This window comes from Caloenas nicobarica, chromosome 18 (genome assembly GCF_036013445.1).
Source record: "Caloenas nicobarica isolate bCalNic1 chromosome 18, bCalNic1.hap1, whole genome shotgun sequence".
Taxonomy (NCBI): domain Eukaryota; kingdom Metazoa; phylum Chordata; class Aves; order Columbiformes; family Columbidae; genus Caloenas; species Caloenas nicobarica.
The window spans coordinates 3649265-3663282 of record NC_088262.1 but is presented as its reverse complement, the minus strand read 5'-3'; the positions used below and the strand labels follow the sequence as shown (position 1 = coordinate 3663282).

At 41.4% G+C, this 14018-nt stretch overlaps 1 protein-coding gene across 4 annotated transcripts in view; it reads right to left on the bottom strand.

The window, feature by feature from the left end:
* Nucleotides 1–6879: 6879 nt before the first annotated feature.
* PECAM1 (platelet and endothelial cell adhesion molecule 1) overlaps nucleotides 6880–14018 on the bottom strand; it is a 28964-nt gene continuing 21825 nt past the window's right edge. For all 4 annotated transcript variants that reach the window (XM_065648152.1, XM_065648157.1, XM_065648158.1 and 1 more), the window contains 2 exons: nucleotides 12898–12920; nucleotides 6880–8434 (listed from right to left, as the gene is read on the bottom strand). In XM_065648152.1, the coding sequence (XP_065504224.1) occupies nucleotides 8405–8434; nucleotides 12898–12920 (53 nt within the window). In that variant the 3' untranslated portion in view covers nucleotides 6880–8404. The remainder of the gene's footprint in view (nucleotides 8435–12897; nucleotides 12921–14018) is intronic.

Genomic DNA, 14018 nt, shown 5'->3' with positions numbered 1-14018 from the left:
GCCAAATCATTAACCTATTTTAAATCTACAAGTAAATTTAGTACTCCTGGTACAGAACAGCTGAAGATACATATTTAAACCAAGCACATACACTGCAACTTTTCCACATGCACAGCTCTACCACAGGAACATTAACGCCAGCCAGCAGTACCCTTCTGCTCTCGCCTGGCCAGATGCTAAGGTTCTGCAGTGATGTGCTTAATATAAATGGTTAGTAAAGAGAAAAGAGCAGTGACTATAGCCCAGAAATGAACAGCAACCTTCAGATCCAGAACTTCAAACCAACAGTCCAATATTCAGGAGGAGCAAAGTCTATAGTGTTTGCGGGAAGGAGGAAAGGGGGAAGCAGAATATACGGTCACCTCATCTGTGATTATTTTATTATCCCTTGTCTTCACAGGGAAAGTCAGAAAAAATAATCCGAATTAATGACAAGTGCGGCTTGAAAGTGGTTAGTGAAGTTACACTGGAGTCCTGCATGAGTGCTGTTACTCAGAATTAAAGTGGCCTTCATTTGATTTAGCTTTCTTCAGTTTCAGAGTGAAGTACCCTAAATCAGATTAATGCCACTTAATTCTGAATATTAATATCTGCATAGGGTTTAATAGAATTTAACTAATCTACTTGAAAAGAGAATTCAAGTAAAGTTTCCTAAGTGTCCCCTTCAAGGAAAGATTCACCTCAATAGACTTAAAGGGAATTGTTCCTGGATCATGCTGGCATGAGGTTCAAAACATCAACATCACCATAAAAATAGCGACAAATTGCTCAGGTACCTTTGTTCTGAGAGCATTAACATCTGATCCAGAGCCGAATGTATACCTGCTAAAATGGAAGCAGAAAATGCAGCATGAAGTGAATTCTTAGTTAACCAAAGAGGGGTAAAACACTGAAGAGACTTTGGTTTGTCCAGCTGAGATGGAGAACTGTGTAGATGGACCCCTGGGCAGGGTGCTTCCCATGTTCTGAAGGTGTGAACAACCTGTATTAGTTTTGTAAGGCTGATATAACTTAGGCTGTTGTGCATATCTAGATAGTGTAATTTCAAACCTGAATGTTGCTAGAACCTTTATTTACATGAACTTCATCAAGATGTCAGGAACTGCAATCTCTGCAACTGTAATCAGTAACCTTTAACAGAGCAGTAGCATCGCATATTGCAGAACAAACCCAAGTGTTTATGCCAGTCAGACCAGCATTTTGGAATAAAGCAGGGGCAAAGTCTTCTTTTAAATGGGGCAAGCCAGACACTGAGCTTTGCTGAGGAGACTGGGCTTAAACAACGAGAACATGAAGGTGCAGTTACACCCCGGAACAAACAAGAGCATGGCTTTGAAAGCAAACACAGGGCTGGTATTTCCCCATGTTAAAGAACTGCCTCTGAAAGAGCATTCAGTACTCATCCATTCATACAAAATAATCACAGCCAAGACTCAATCCTTCCCCGCTCTCCCTACAACCAACCAAACACCAGTGAGAGGTCCATCCTGGCCCATTTCTCTAACAAATTTGGACCCAGCAAATGTTCTCAGTGCCTCCACAATTGAATTCTTCCTCTGGGCTTAGCATTCTCCTTCTCTCCAATAATATAAACTGTACAGCACTTTAGGATGAAGACCTCAGCGCAGAAACATATTAAATAACATCTCCCTGTGCTAATCAGGTGGCTAAATAGGGAATCTGTGCTCCTTAGACTACTTATTACAGGCAAATAGCATCACCCTGTGCAGGGCAACATCTGGCTCCATATGACCTTGGTTGTTTTTCATATATAGGAGCTGTTCCCTGTTGTTCAAGAGTGAGTCATATCTTGTTCAGAGTATCATTAAACCTTTTAATTAAACATTGCTCGGTAATCTATCCAACCAGGATCCCTGAGTCAACATTACAAGTGCTGATAGATAATGCAATATATTTTTCATGTAAATCCAGTGTGATATACTAAGGAATGTGATAAGTACATGCACAGTCTGCTCAAGGGGGTGGAGGGGAAGTAAACTAAACACAATCATACCTTAAACTTTTAGAACATCAAATGCAGATTACCAGCAATATTAAAACCTTCTAGATTTGGGTGCCTTCTACTGCATTTAGACAGAGAATTAATCTTGATATTCAAAGCCTTCCAAAACTCGCATGTTTTAAAAATAGAAAAATGTATTTCTTTTGAAGTATGGGCTTGTTACAGCTATTTGGAAACCTCTTACTGAACTCAGATGGATCTTGAACCTCCCTTGGGGTTGGTTTAGATGTCGGTGTTCATTCATTAACAGATTGGAAATTGTCCAGGACAATATTGCAAGAAAACATATGATGGCCAGGCTTGCTTTCTGGTTCTTCCTTTCTTAAACAGGACTTTCTGTGCAGTTCTCTACAAATAAATCCAAGGTTAAATATGATGAGTAGGGCAAGGAACACAGAGAAATTCAACCCAGTATTAGCAATGCGTACTGCTTATTGCTCAACACAGTATTTCTCTCCAGTGGCAAGGGGAGGATACAGTAAAAACTTCACTTGGGCAGTGAGAATCATATCGCGCCCCAATTTCATCATATATTCCTGTTCCTTGTCACTGACATTAAGTGTGCAATCAGCACAAAGACACATGCAGAGTGTCTAATGCCACCCAGACACTGGGTTCCAGCAAAAGCTTATGACCCCAACAGGTTTAATGTTGTCTTTCATTGCATATTCTTTTGTATAAGAAACAAACAAGCTCTGGTACAGAAGCAGGCAGCTGAAACAGGAACAGCCGCACTAAGAAAGAAGGCAAAAGGGCAGCTAATGCATCCAAGGTTTCTCCGGACTGAAATGTTGGGCTTTGAGGACGCGGGGAGGAGGGCAGTGCTTGGAGCAGCCATGTGCTCCATGGTCTGACGGGAGCAGCCTCCTTTCAAAACCAGGCAGAACCAGATAAACTCTACAAGAACGACCTTGAGAAAAAAATCTGGTGAAGGGCTTCTGGGTAAAGTGCTGACTGAAAGGACTGAAATTGCATGCAGAAAAACCGTCTCCTATTGTCTGATTCCTTTTCTGTTCAAGGAAAAAGAATTTTATACTTCCCTCATAAATAAAAGGGCTGCATCAAAGCACCTGGGTGATCAATTTTGCCTGCTATTAGAAACAATTCACTGGGCCTACAACCACCCAAGTGCTTTGGTCAAAGGCAGGGAATAAAAGCTTCATTCATTTCCTCATGGAAAGGCAACGACTTCATCCCTTTGACTGCAACTGCACAGAGCTTGAAAAGTCAAGGATGCATGAAGCGTGATTGCAATGACTTATGAAGTGCGGAACAGGGCACATGTGCTGCGGATGTGATGACCACTGACACTCCTTTGCCCTCAACCTTGTCTTTCACTGACAGAATTACAAAGTAGGTGTAAAGCAGCTACCAAGTCAAACTAGTGATTTTGCACTGGTGGAAATGACTCCAGAAGACACAGCAATTAGGAGAATCACTCGGTGTGAGCATACAGCCCTATCTATGATTGTAGGCAATGAAGAAAACACAGATGTGACCTTTGTTGGCCAGTCAGTGCACTAATTAGTGTGTCAGAGATAATAACCGTTAAACATGAAAATCTGACCTATATATGCTACAAAAGAGCAAAAAGCAGCAATTTACTTAAGTCTCTGTTATACTGTTATACTCTGTTAATAATAATAAGCTGAAAAACTAGACCATAATGCAGGAAAGTTGTAATTAAAAAGCGTCAATTATCATTTTCTCCTTGTAGGGGACATTACTCAGGTCTGCTTTCCATTTGGTATACAGAGAGACTTGTAGGATTGTGTGATTCATCCTGAAACAGTCAGAAAGAAATCAAGTCAGTGGGAAAAGATCAGCTTCAGAAAAAACCAGAAAGGCAATAAAGGTAGTTAAAGAAAACCCTTTCAGCATTTTTTGTTTGACAAACCACAGGTGTGTGTCAGGGCTGTTTTCTAATACGGCAGCCTTGCCTCCTTCCAGCACTGACTGAACTGGATTTAACCAGCGTACACAGTGTTCTGAGGTTTCGAGGCTGAGCCAGCTAATACTTTCAGTCATGCTGAACATACCGTCCTTCTGCAGAGATCAACTAGTCCCTGAGGTCCCTGGGAGGAATGTGAATCTCTCTCCATAAGTCTGAATATTTCCCCTCTCTGCTCCCTTAAGGTCTCTGACCTCCAGCCAGGGGGGACAGGTTGTCTGGAGGCTGTTCCAGGCTCAGCGCTCACAGGTGGAACCAGTTTTTCGAGAGTGCCAACACGTGCTGTAAGTACATTTAGATTTGTTCTTCCAGCCCTGAGGAAAACCCCGAGTCAGGGCTGAGCTCTGTTCATCAAATTTGTCTGGAAATCACAGCCAGGGAAGTAGCTCACTCCTGTTCTCTTTGTCTATGCGCTAGCATTTCCAGGGGTCCGGGGCAGAGCAAAATGCTCAGTTCTTATGTGGAGGCCACAGCTCAAGTGGCAGTGGCCACATGCGGTGAGTATGAGGCACAGCAGGTCCAACTGTTTGTGGGAAGTATTGCCATTAATGGCCAAAGTAATTGAAGCAATATAGGCCATGTAGTCCTGATCACCTGACTGGGCGATCTGGGCACAACCAGTGGCTAGAAAATTATTCTATTTGGCTGTCATCAGACTTTGCGGGTGACTCCCTCCCTGAGGAAACTGATTTCTTTTGCTATTAAATTTAAAACTTAACTACAGTGATTATTTCCTGCAATGGTTGAGAATTTTTTCAGCCTTCCCACTCAGCCTGTCTGTGGCTGGTGAGAAAACAAATTGCCTGTATAAACATAAATGCTCACATTTAATTGAAGCTCCCCATGCAAGCCACAGTCTCATGATTGCTAGACTCGCAGCTTTTTTTTAATGGGAGCACCTGTGATTTAAGGTGGAGCATTTCAAAGCATGAAGACAATGAGCCCCGTTCTTTGTGATTCTTTAGACATGACAACTTGCTTATTACCTCTCAAATAACAGTAAGAGTGATGTTTATTCTGCTTTCACCAAGTCTATTCAGAATAGCCTTGAAATTCTAAATAACAAAAATGTGCTGGCATTTAAAATCTGCACTGATACTTTACTACTTTCAGTTTGATTTCTAGTTTAATTGGTGGTTTTTTTTTTTTAATTCGATACCTCTGTTTTTCTCAAACTTTGTTTCCTTTCCCTGTACCTTCCCCTCCCAACAGAACGGCTGTAGCCGGTCTGACAGCATTATTTCCCCTGCCCCCAAAAGCTGGGAGCTTATGATGCAAGACAGCTTAGTGATGAGTTGCAACATTAAGAACTTGAACTGAACCAAGTTCACAAAGAGGCAGTTAGAACAAGCACATAACACTCCAGAAAAGCAAATAAACTTTGGAGTTTATTCACCTACAGATGAAGAGGATGTTTACTTTGGACAGAAGTAGTGCCCCAGCATTTATAAACAATTCACTAACCTATGCGAGGAAGAAGTCACAGCTGGCAGGTTTACACTGGGTTTTGAAAACTGGTCCCTAAGGGTGGTGGAGGTCCGGATGAAGAGATCGTACCGCTGCAGGAATAAAAGTCAGAAGGCTCAGTTTGTGCAGGTAAACGTAAAACAGAACCTGGCCCAGAAATCAGGGCCGGACCTGCAGCCTCCCCCGCACACCAGCCCCCGTCCCAGGGGCCACCCCGGAGCAGGGGGGACCTGTCGCCAGCCCTGTCGCCCTGCGGCTCAGCTGCCACCAGGGGTCAGCACCGGATCGGTGCCGGGCGCTGCCGGCGGGAGCGGGGACGCGGCGGCCGGGGACAGGGACTCCGCACCGCGACAAGGTCCCTCTGGCCCCGTCACGGGTGACACTAAAGCACTGCGGACAGGCGGCTACACCGCGCTCTCCGGGGCTCTGTCAGAGAGTTTCTAGCACGACCCAGACAGCACATCCTCACTGATTTTTTCACGAAAGGGCACCCAGGAATATACTTACATTAGGCAAGAAAATAAGCAGTAGCCGGTTTGCTGGAAATGAAAAAAATTAACAGTGGCGAGGAAGAAGAATCTGTTGATTTAAAGCATTTCTGTATCTCATCCCTAAAGCCTCTGCTCTGCAATAGTAAAAATGTCATAAAGTTAAGCAAGTAAGGCAGTGGAATGGGTAAAGGAAAACTCCAAACACAGTCAGTGCCAGCGGGGTGCGGCGCTGGTAGGGAACTGCTCACACAAGGCACGTCCCGAAGGGCCTGAGGATGTTCCATCCGCTTGTCTGCTCAAAAAGTAAATATTTAGCAACACACCTCATTTTATGTTTGCTGAGCTCAACTTTATTACAACTTAGAAATCTGATTTTTTTATTGTTGTTCTTTGAGAACATATTGTTTGAGCTCTAATCTGTTTCAAGAACATATTCAAGACTTATTTCCCAAACGTTTCCAATGGGACAATGAGGCTTGTTTGACATCCAAAAGACATGCAACAGGACATTTGGATTCCTGTGTAGCTCTTTACTTCATGGGCCCATTAACTTTGTCTTCACTGGAGATGCCTGCTGATCTAATGTCCCATATTTTAAAATATTTTTGGTATATCTGCAAGACAAAACAGAAGTGCTCAAAGCAGCACACAGCGCTCTAAGAAGTGGATAGTTCATGTATGTTTTAGTAGGGCAAACAACTTTTATTACAGGCTAAATACAATATAGTTTAGGATTATTCCAGTCAAACCAATTGAATTCATTTACCTGCTGCTAAACTGGTTCATGACAACAGATTAAGTGCCTGGAATCACTTGTTGCAGAGATTACATCTTCCATATGGTCCAATTTATATAATGTATCTGTGTGGTTCATCACTAATAAAAAATTTTACAGGCATTCATTTGCAAGTGGTCACCAACACGAACATGCAAGATCCAGTGCAAAGTTCAATTCAGAGTTTTCTTTATTAAAATACCTTTTCACATTCCGTATACTAATGCATTTGTATGGAAACTCATGGGATGCTAGAATGAACATTTGTCAACAGAAGAGTGCTATGAAGTCAGTCATTTGTGAATGGCTTTTGGTACACACAACATTTGCATAGGGAACAATAAATTAGAAATATTAGCCAGTAACTGGAGCTTGAAAACTTAAAACGTTTGGAATGAGGATATAAAACCCTTTTGTATTTCTTGCTGGTTTTGCGCCTTTGATGCAATGCTTAAAGCAGTAACTATATATGTATATACAAATCCATGTCCTCTCTTTCACTATTTTCTAATTAAAATGAGAACCTTCTTACCTGTGGCCCAGATCTTGTAGTAATTTAATCTGCAGTAAGAAAAGGAGAGCAACGTAGTGTCAAAGACCAGCTGGTTAGGAGGTTGGGGACAGTCCTTTTTCTGTTTTGTTTTGTGTTCTTTTTTAAACTAATGCAACTGAGATTAATATAGGCCACAAATATTAGATCCAGGCCCAGACTGGATCCATGTTAGTGGTTTATGATACTATAGAGAAAAAGGATAGGCATGGAGTTCCATACTGGACAAACTGGCCACAAGTACAACTACGGACCTCTCCTAAAAATCAAAGGAATAGGGATTACACATAACAGGATTTCCAGGTGTGAACTCATTGATCTGGGTGTAGTATATCCACCCAGTCAAGACCTATATTTTGCATCATCCAAAATAACTGTGATGGGCAATCAATCCTTGGAGAGCCACCACACCCAACTAACCAACAAGCATCAGAACTTTTAAAGGGAAAAGCAATTTAGCAAATAAAGAATATGTGTGCCTCTACTTAGAGAAGCACTTGGTAAAGTACTGAATCTCTGAACAGTTATTCAAGTTTTTAGAGAGCCCAGAGCTCGCTGTTCCGTTAGGCCCTCATTACAGTGTAGTATCCAAATGAGCTATAAACTAGGTGGCTCCAAGACTGGTAGCAGTCCAGCTGCTGCAGCACTGAGAGCTCAGCACAAGCTGCAAGATCATGTCCAAGTCCACACACGGCTGGCCAAGCTGTGCTGAGCTCGGTTCTGCCACAGCAGGTACTGCTAACCAAGTTAGCTAGGTTAAAGCAAGCTTAGATGTTTCTACGTCCTACTAGCATCACAGTAGTTAGTGCACTGTAGAAATGCACTCCCTCAGCTGTAGCTTCCCCTTTTATTTCCTCAGAACATGATGAATCGGACGCTAGAAAGGCAAAATTGCATTAGCAGGAGAAATTAAAGATGGGAACCTAGGTCAGTGGTTTCTAAAGCCACTTTCCTATGAGAATTTTTATTTGTAATTTTTTCCATTAAATGCTTTAGGAACATCTCTATTGTTCCCCCTGAGGAAATAAACTTTGAAAAGAAGAGCCTGGCAAACTCATAAGTAAGTGCTGCAGAGCTTTTGAAACATTTGCAACATCTTCCATCTTGGCTTGTTTTCTTCTCCCAGCTGATCTTTGAGGTGGCTGTTCTAAGTAGCATCAGGATGCCCTTGTATTCTCTGTTGGCAACAAGACCAAAAAAGAAAAAAGAAAGGTATGAGTATAAATGTCCTCCTGCCCTCTCCTGTCCTTTTTGATCAATACAAAACTTTAAATAGAGTAACATATCCCTTAGAGCACTGTACAATGAGCTAATAAATACAGTTCCTAGGGGAGATATTAGTATTATCTTCATCAGATAAAAAAGGAAATAAAACAGTGGGAGATTTAGGTTAACAATCACAGGCTAGACTGCAATACTGTTAATCACCAACATCTGCAACTGGGCGCTTACCGGTAAAAGCTGGATTCTTATGGGAAATAGTACTCAATGAATCTGAAAGTTAGATCCCACATTTACTAGTAGGTGCCCAGTTACCACAATTAGGCCTCCATCGTCAGTCCCACAAGAGTGAAATCCTTTTCCTAAGAAGCACGTGGGTATCTCAACAGTGAGCAAGGCAGTGTTCAACTTTCACACAGTGTATTTCTATGAAAGTCTGTTCCTTTGAGCAGTTACCTATTCAGTACACAGTAGGGACACAGAAACCTGGCATGGAGAACCACAAAAGGCAGTGTGCAGGCGGAGGAGTCCCCTATGCTAGCCAATGGAAAGGGCAAAAAGAGATCCCAAGCTTCGTTGTCTTTACATTATATGACAGAAATAAGTCTGTCCACTGAGGATTCACAACTGTCAAGTCTTTCCTGACACCGGTTTCCAAAGCAAGTCTTCCTCCAACAAATATCTGCTAAGAGTACATGGTGGCCTCTAACCTAATAGTTTCGTCTGTCAGCACCGAGGCGCCTAATTCCTTTTGTGGACTTATCCCCAAAGGATTTGCCCCATGAGTCAGAGGCAGGAATTCCTGGTTTATAATTCAATGTTTATTTCAGTGTATCACCTTGGTTTTCATATCCTGACTGCCTGAAATCCCCCCCAATTCTAAATGGACACATCCTTCATCTTCATTTCCTGTCTGAAACTATTGTGCCATGTTACTGTACGCAGTTCAACATGTGCCAGGTCCCCCTTCCGAGCGGACTATATTGTGCTGGCAATGTGAAGAAATTCCTTTATCTCTGAGAATTTACAAAATACTTTAGGGGTCACTTGAGTAAGATGAGAAAGTAGCTGAAAAAAACCACCAGAAATTTCTCCAAATCGATGTAAATTGTACAGGTTTCTGTCTCAGAGGGTACATTCTGAGGTTGAACAAATAGGCAGCTAAAAGCACACTATGTCCCGACCGAGGCTGCCAGTTCGTGTACCCCTAGGACAGAATCAAACAAACAAACAAACACACACATCTAAGAGGTAACAGGGGAGGAGGAGATATGAAGTCAGAATGTACCGCTGAGGTAAATTTGACACAATACCAATTAGTATTTGGCGAAGCGGCTATCTCATTGTTAAGATATTTCCTTCAATATGTTTTCAGAAACTGGGACCATTAAATAACCTAGAAAGATCGCCAGCTCTGATTTCAGGAAGGAAACCTCCTCCCAGTTCCTCTCTAAGTAATTCATTTCTTTTGCAAATACTTCCTATGGATGGCATTTAAGATAGAAATTTTTGAAACAGAAGAAAAAGAGGAAAGCAACCCCCAACCCAAAACTTTGGGTTCATTTCTAAATGACCTAAAAGTCCAAGACATTCAGGTTCAAGGTACTCTGGACTGCAAATCCGTCAGAACCTGTACTGCAATTGGGCCTTTTTGTATATTTGAATTGTATATTCAAATAATTGTACATTCAAATAATTCAAATTGTAACTGATTGTTTTTCTAATGCACCACCTTTCTTGACATAATACAAACACTTTCAATGCCTCTGTGTAACACAACACTTATTGTCAGTACACAGCGTTTACTAAAGCCCTGAGCTCAATTTTACAAGAGTCTCTCAGTGAAGATGAAGCAAAGTTCCCAAATTTCCATGCTATATTTATTCTGACAGACACTACATCCGGGCAAATGCACAAGAGGAGGGCTAGCGCTCATTAAAATGATTTGCTTCATCTTTCTTTTCCACAGTGCAACACTCTGTTTTGCCTGTCACTTCTGGAAGATCAATGCAGAACTGCATAAGATAACAGAATTTATCTGAGGAGTGGAATCCACATTGTTATTTGAATTTTGAGAGTGAAAGGGACAGCAGGACCTGATGTTGAGTCTCCACCATCACTACTGAAACAAAAAGGTTGCATGTCCTCCTGTCTCAGAAAAAAGCTCTTAGCAAAACACCACTCTCTCTGCTGTGGCGCCCTGTGTCCCACACTTCTGCAATACCTATTACTTCCTAAACAGACTCAAATTCTACAAGTGTTTTGACAGGTCCCTATAGCAAACTAATCCATCTGGTATTTCATGTGATTGAGATGGCAGCTGACCAGCCTGGCTCCTGAAGGGCTCTTTTCAGTCACGAATTAAGGGAATAGAAGATCGAAAGCAATTTCACCTCTGAGCCAAATACTTCATTTGCCTATAAAGAAGCAGAACAGCTGGGGAGGAAATTTAAGCCACTTGATCGCTTTATAAGGAGCATTTTCCTTTTCACGAGTAGGATCAACAAATCCTGATTTGGACCAAACTTCTGAGGTACATCATAGTTAAGTATTGTGTGAAAATGAGCTACAGAAAAAAAACGTTGCAAGAAAATAATGATAGAAAACACCTTAGTAGCTCCCTGCCTCTTCTGTACTCATCTGTATTGCCTGAAAAGTGCTGAGAGGCAAACGAGGAGGATAGAAAATCTATAACGAAATTTATCTATCCAGGCCAACTTCAGGTCACATATCTGTAGCATTCGAAAGAGACTTTTTACTCAGTTATGACCACAGGAAAATAAACCAAAAAATTCTTCATAAAACTTTAGTCTTTCACCCAATGTCCCTTATAAATGATGCAGGGTGTGGAAAAAAAAAAAAAAAAAAAAAAGAAAAAATATAATAATTCCTCCCTGAGCTTACACCTGATGTCTGTCACAGCCACTCTTGACTGTTTTTCCTTTTGTGTTGGACAAACTTTCTTTGCGTGACTCTCCAAGGAATGCCTGCTATAACCCAGAGGAGGGTTCAGCTCAATTTATTTTTAGAAAATTGAGAGCAAGGAATAAAAACAAACCTTTAAACTAAGAGAGACAATGACACTATAAACCCTACTGGCCTGTTAATATATGTCTGTTTATTGTAACACAATCTGTGACCTTCAGTGCACTGCCACTGTCTGTAAATAATACAATGGGCTGATTTTTTATCCCATGGGGATGTGAGTGCTGATGGAGCCTTTCAAAACTCAAATGGATGCCATAAGCTGACGTAGACGGTGCTATTGTGATTCTTATTTATGAGTCTTTCTCTTTTTTTTCTTTTTAAGTACAAGTTCCAAAGTCACAAAGTGGATGGCAGAAAAAACACCCTGTCTGCCTGGCTTCAGGTTGGATTAGGCAGTTAATCTAACATTCATGGAAATGCTCCTGAAATGTACATTCCCTGCCTTTTAGACCTCTTGAGAACAGAGTGACAGCTCATTCAAGACATCTACCCTTTAAAGAAAAAAAAAATCCATATTTTTTCACTAGCTTCTTAGCCCTGTAAAGCTGTTCACCACCTCCAGAACCTTCACAGAACTCCTAATTGTTTGGCTGAGGGCCTCCATTTATGGATGGGACCATCCTCACCTCTTGGTTAGAGCAGCATAACTGTGACGTATCTACGTACTCTGAGGTAAACAATTGCCCGCCTTTAAAATTTCTTACAAGATCTCAGTTTTCTGCATCAGCCCTTAGAGACATCCCACTCACTATACCGGTGGGTGAAAATGATCCCAGAAGGAAAGAGTCACAGAATAAAGTGACTTCTGGCCGAACCCAGGTGATCAGCCATTCCTGCGTAGTTTAACTCATTTCATGCCTTAGGAAGGACCTCACTTCTCTGGATATTCCGGTCACCCAGTGTATGTGTGTGCATGTGAGCAGGCACATCTCGAGGAGATCCACTGGCACTAAACACCCTAGAGATTTTACAGACAGAACTGGAACAACAGCTTTGTTCCCAGTGACACATTAACCAGCTGAACAGATTGTCATACACAAATCCTGAGTGCTTCAGGTCCCCCAGGAACCTGAAGCAAGCAGCAACCATCCCCAACCTTGTGCCGTTCTGTCAGCATGAAGATTTGTGGTACATATCCAAAGCTGTGCAGGTGTTCAACACAAATGCTTGGAAGATCAGTATTTGTACCAGCACTGCCAAACAGCAGTCAGTTGCATGGACTTCAAAGCTGACCATTCTATAAACGTCGTACTGAAAGCCTGATCAGTAAGAATATATACGAAGGGATTGCCCAGTAGCTGTCTCGTAAAGGTCCTGAACAACAAATAAACAATTAAAACATAGCAACACTTGAACACTGTCTTACTAGATACACAATACTCTCGATCCAATTTCCCTATACTTAGCTGCTTACATAAAATGTATACTTACAGAATGCCTGTTTTCCACAGAATCTGCAAAATAAAATACAGTGTACAAATTACGAAATGACACATTGCAGAGTGATCAGTTCTGTGTTCCAGAAAATAGACTTTTATGTTTAATCTAACTTTTTTTGTTCACCTCGCAATGATGTAAAAATGGTACCTACAGCTAAGGTTCAAGCTCTGGGCCTAAGAAGTATCCAAGCACCAGCTTAACTCAAGTACATGGGTGGGACCAGACGTTTCAAAGACCATGTGGAACAGTACATGCTCAACAGCTTTCCTGGTTCTGGTCTAGAGCAGAAGTCTCTACTGAAAGCACAAACTGTTACTGGACAAAGAAAGAGTCTTCCTTTCAGACGTAAGTTCTCATGAGCATTATGTTTCCTCTTCCAACCCTTGCCAGGAAAATACCATACTGCAGGAATCCAGTATAGGATACACCTTTCAGAGCCAAATAAGATCCTGCAAGGACATCTGAAATTTTATTAATAAAAAGATGCTTGTTCCAAATGAAAGTCTGAGAGCCAGCAGGCTCTTTCTATTTAGGATCAGTGAACTTTAAGATTAGATCTTAGACACACCCCCTCGTTTTTTTAAGTGGAAGTTTCAGAGAATACCTTCAGTTTCAGAGAATACCTTCAAATAATGAAACAAATATTTCTTTGCCCTCTGAAAGTAAGACAATTTAGAGACATGGGGAAAGTAACTCCTCTTTTAGAACAGGACTTCAGTTCTTGTTAAAAGCGCTCCTTATGCCAGTGCATAAACTTAATTTCAGTATAAAACTGATCTCAGTGTTTGGCAAGATGGATCCCTATATGTCTAGTCAGTTTGCTAAGTAACAAATTTAAAACTTACGTGGGAAACATGTAAAAGGTTTTTGTGTCCTGAAAGCTGACAGAAGTGAACAAAAACACTGCTGACCCAGTGCTACATCAAAGCTTGACTTTAGGTAGACAAAACTATATGTAAGGTTTACGAAGTGAGGTATTAATGAGCTGTAGTTTAGTCCTCTGTCACAATGTATTGTGCTCACAGGAAGAAGGAAATGAGAAATTTTGTATAAATTCCAAACTTCAAACAACGGGATGTTTGCTACCCCAAAGGTACTAGGTCACAAGAACA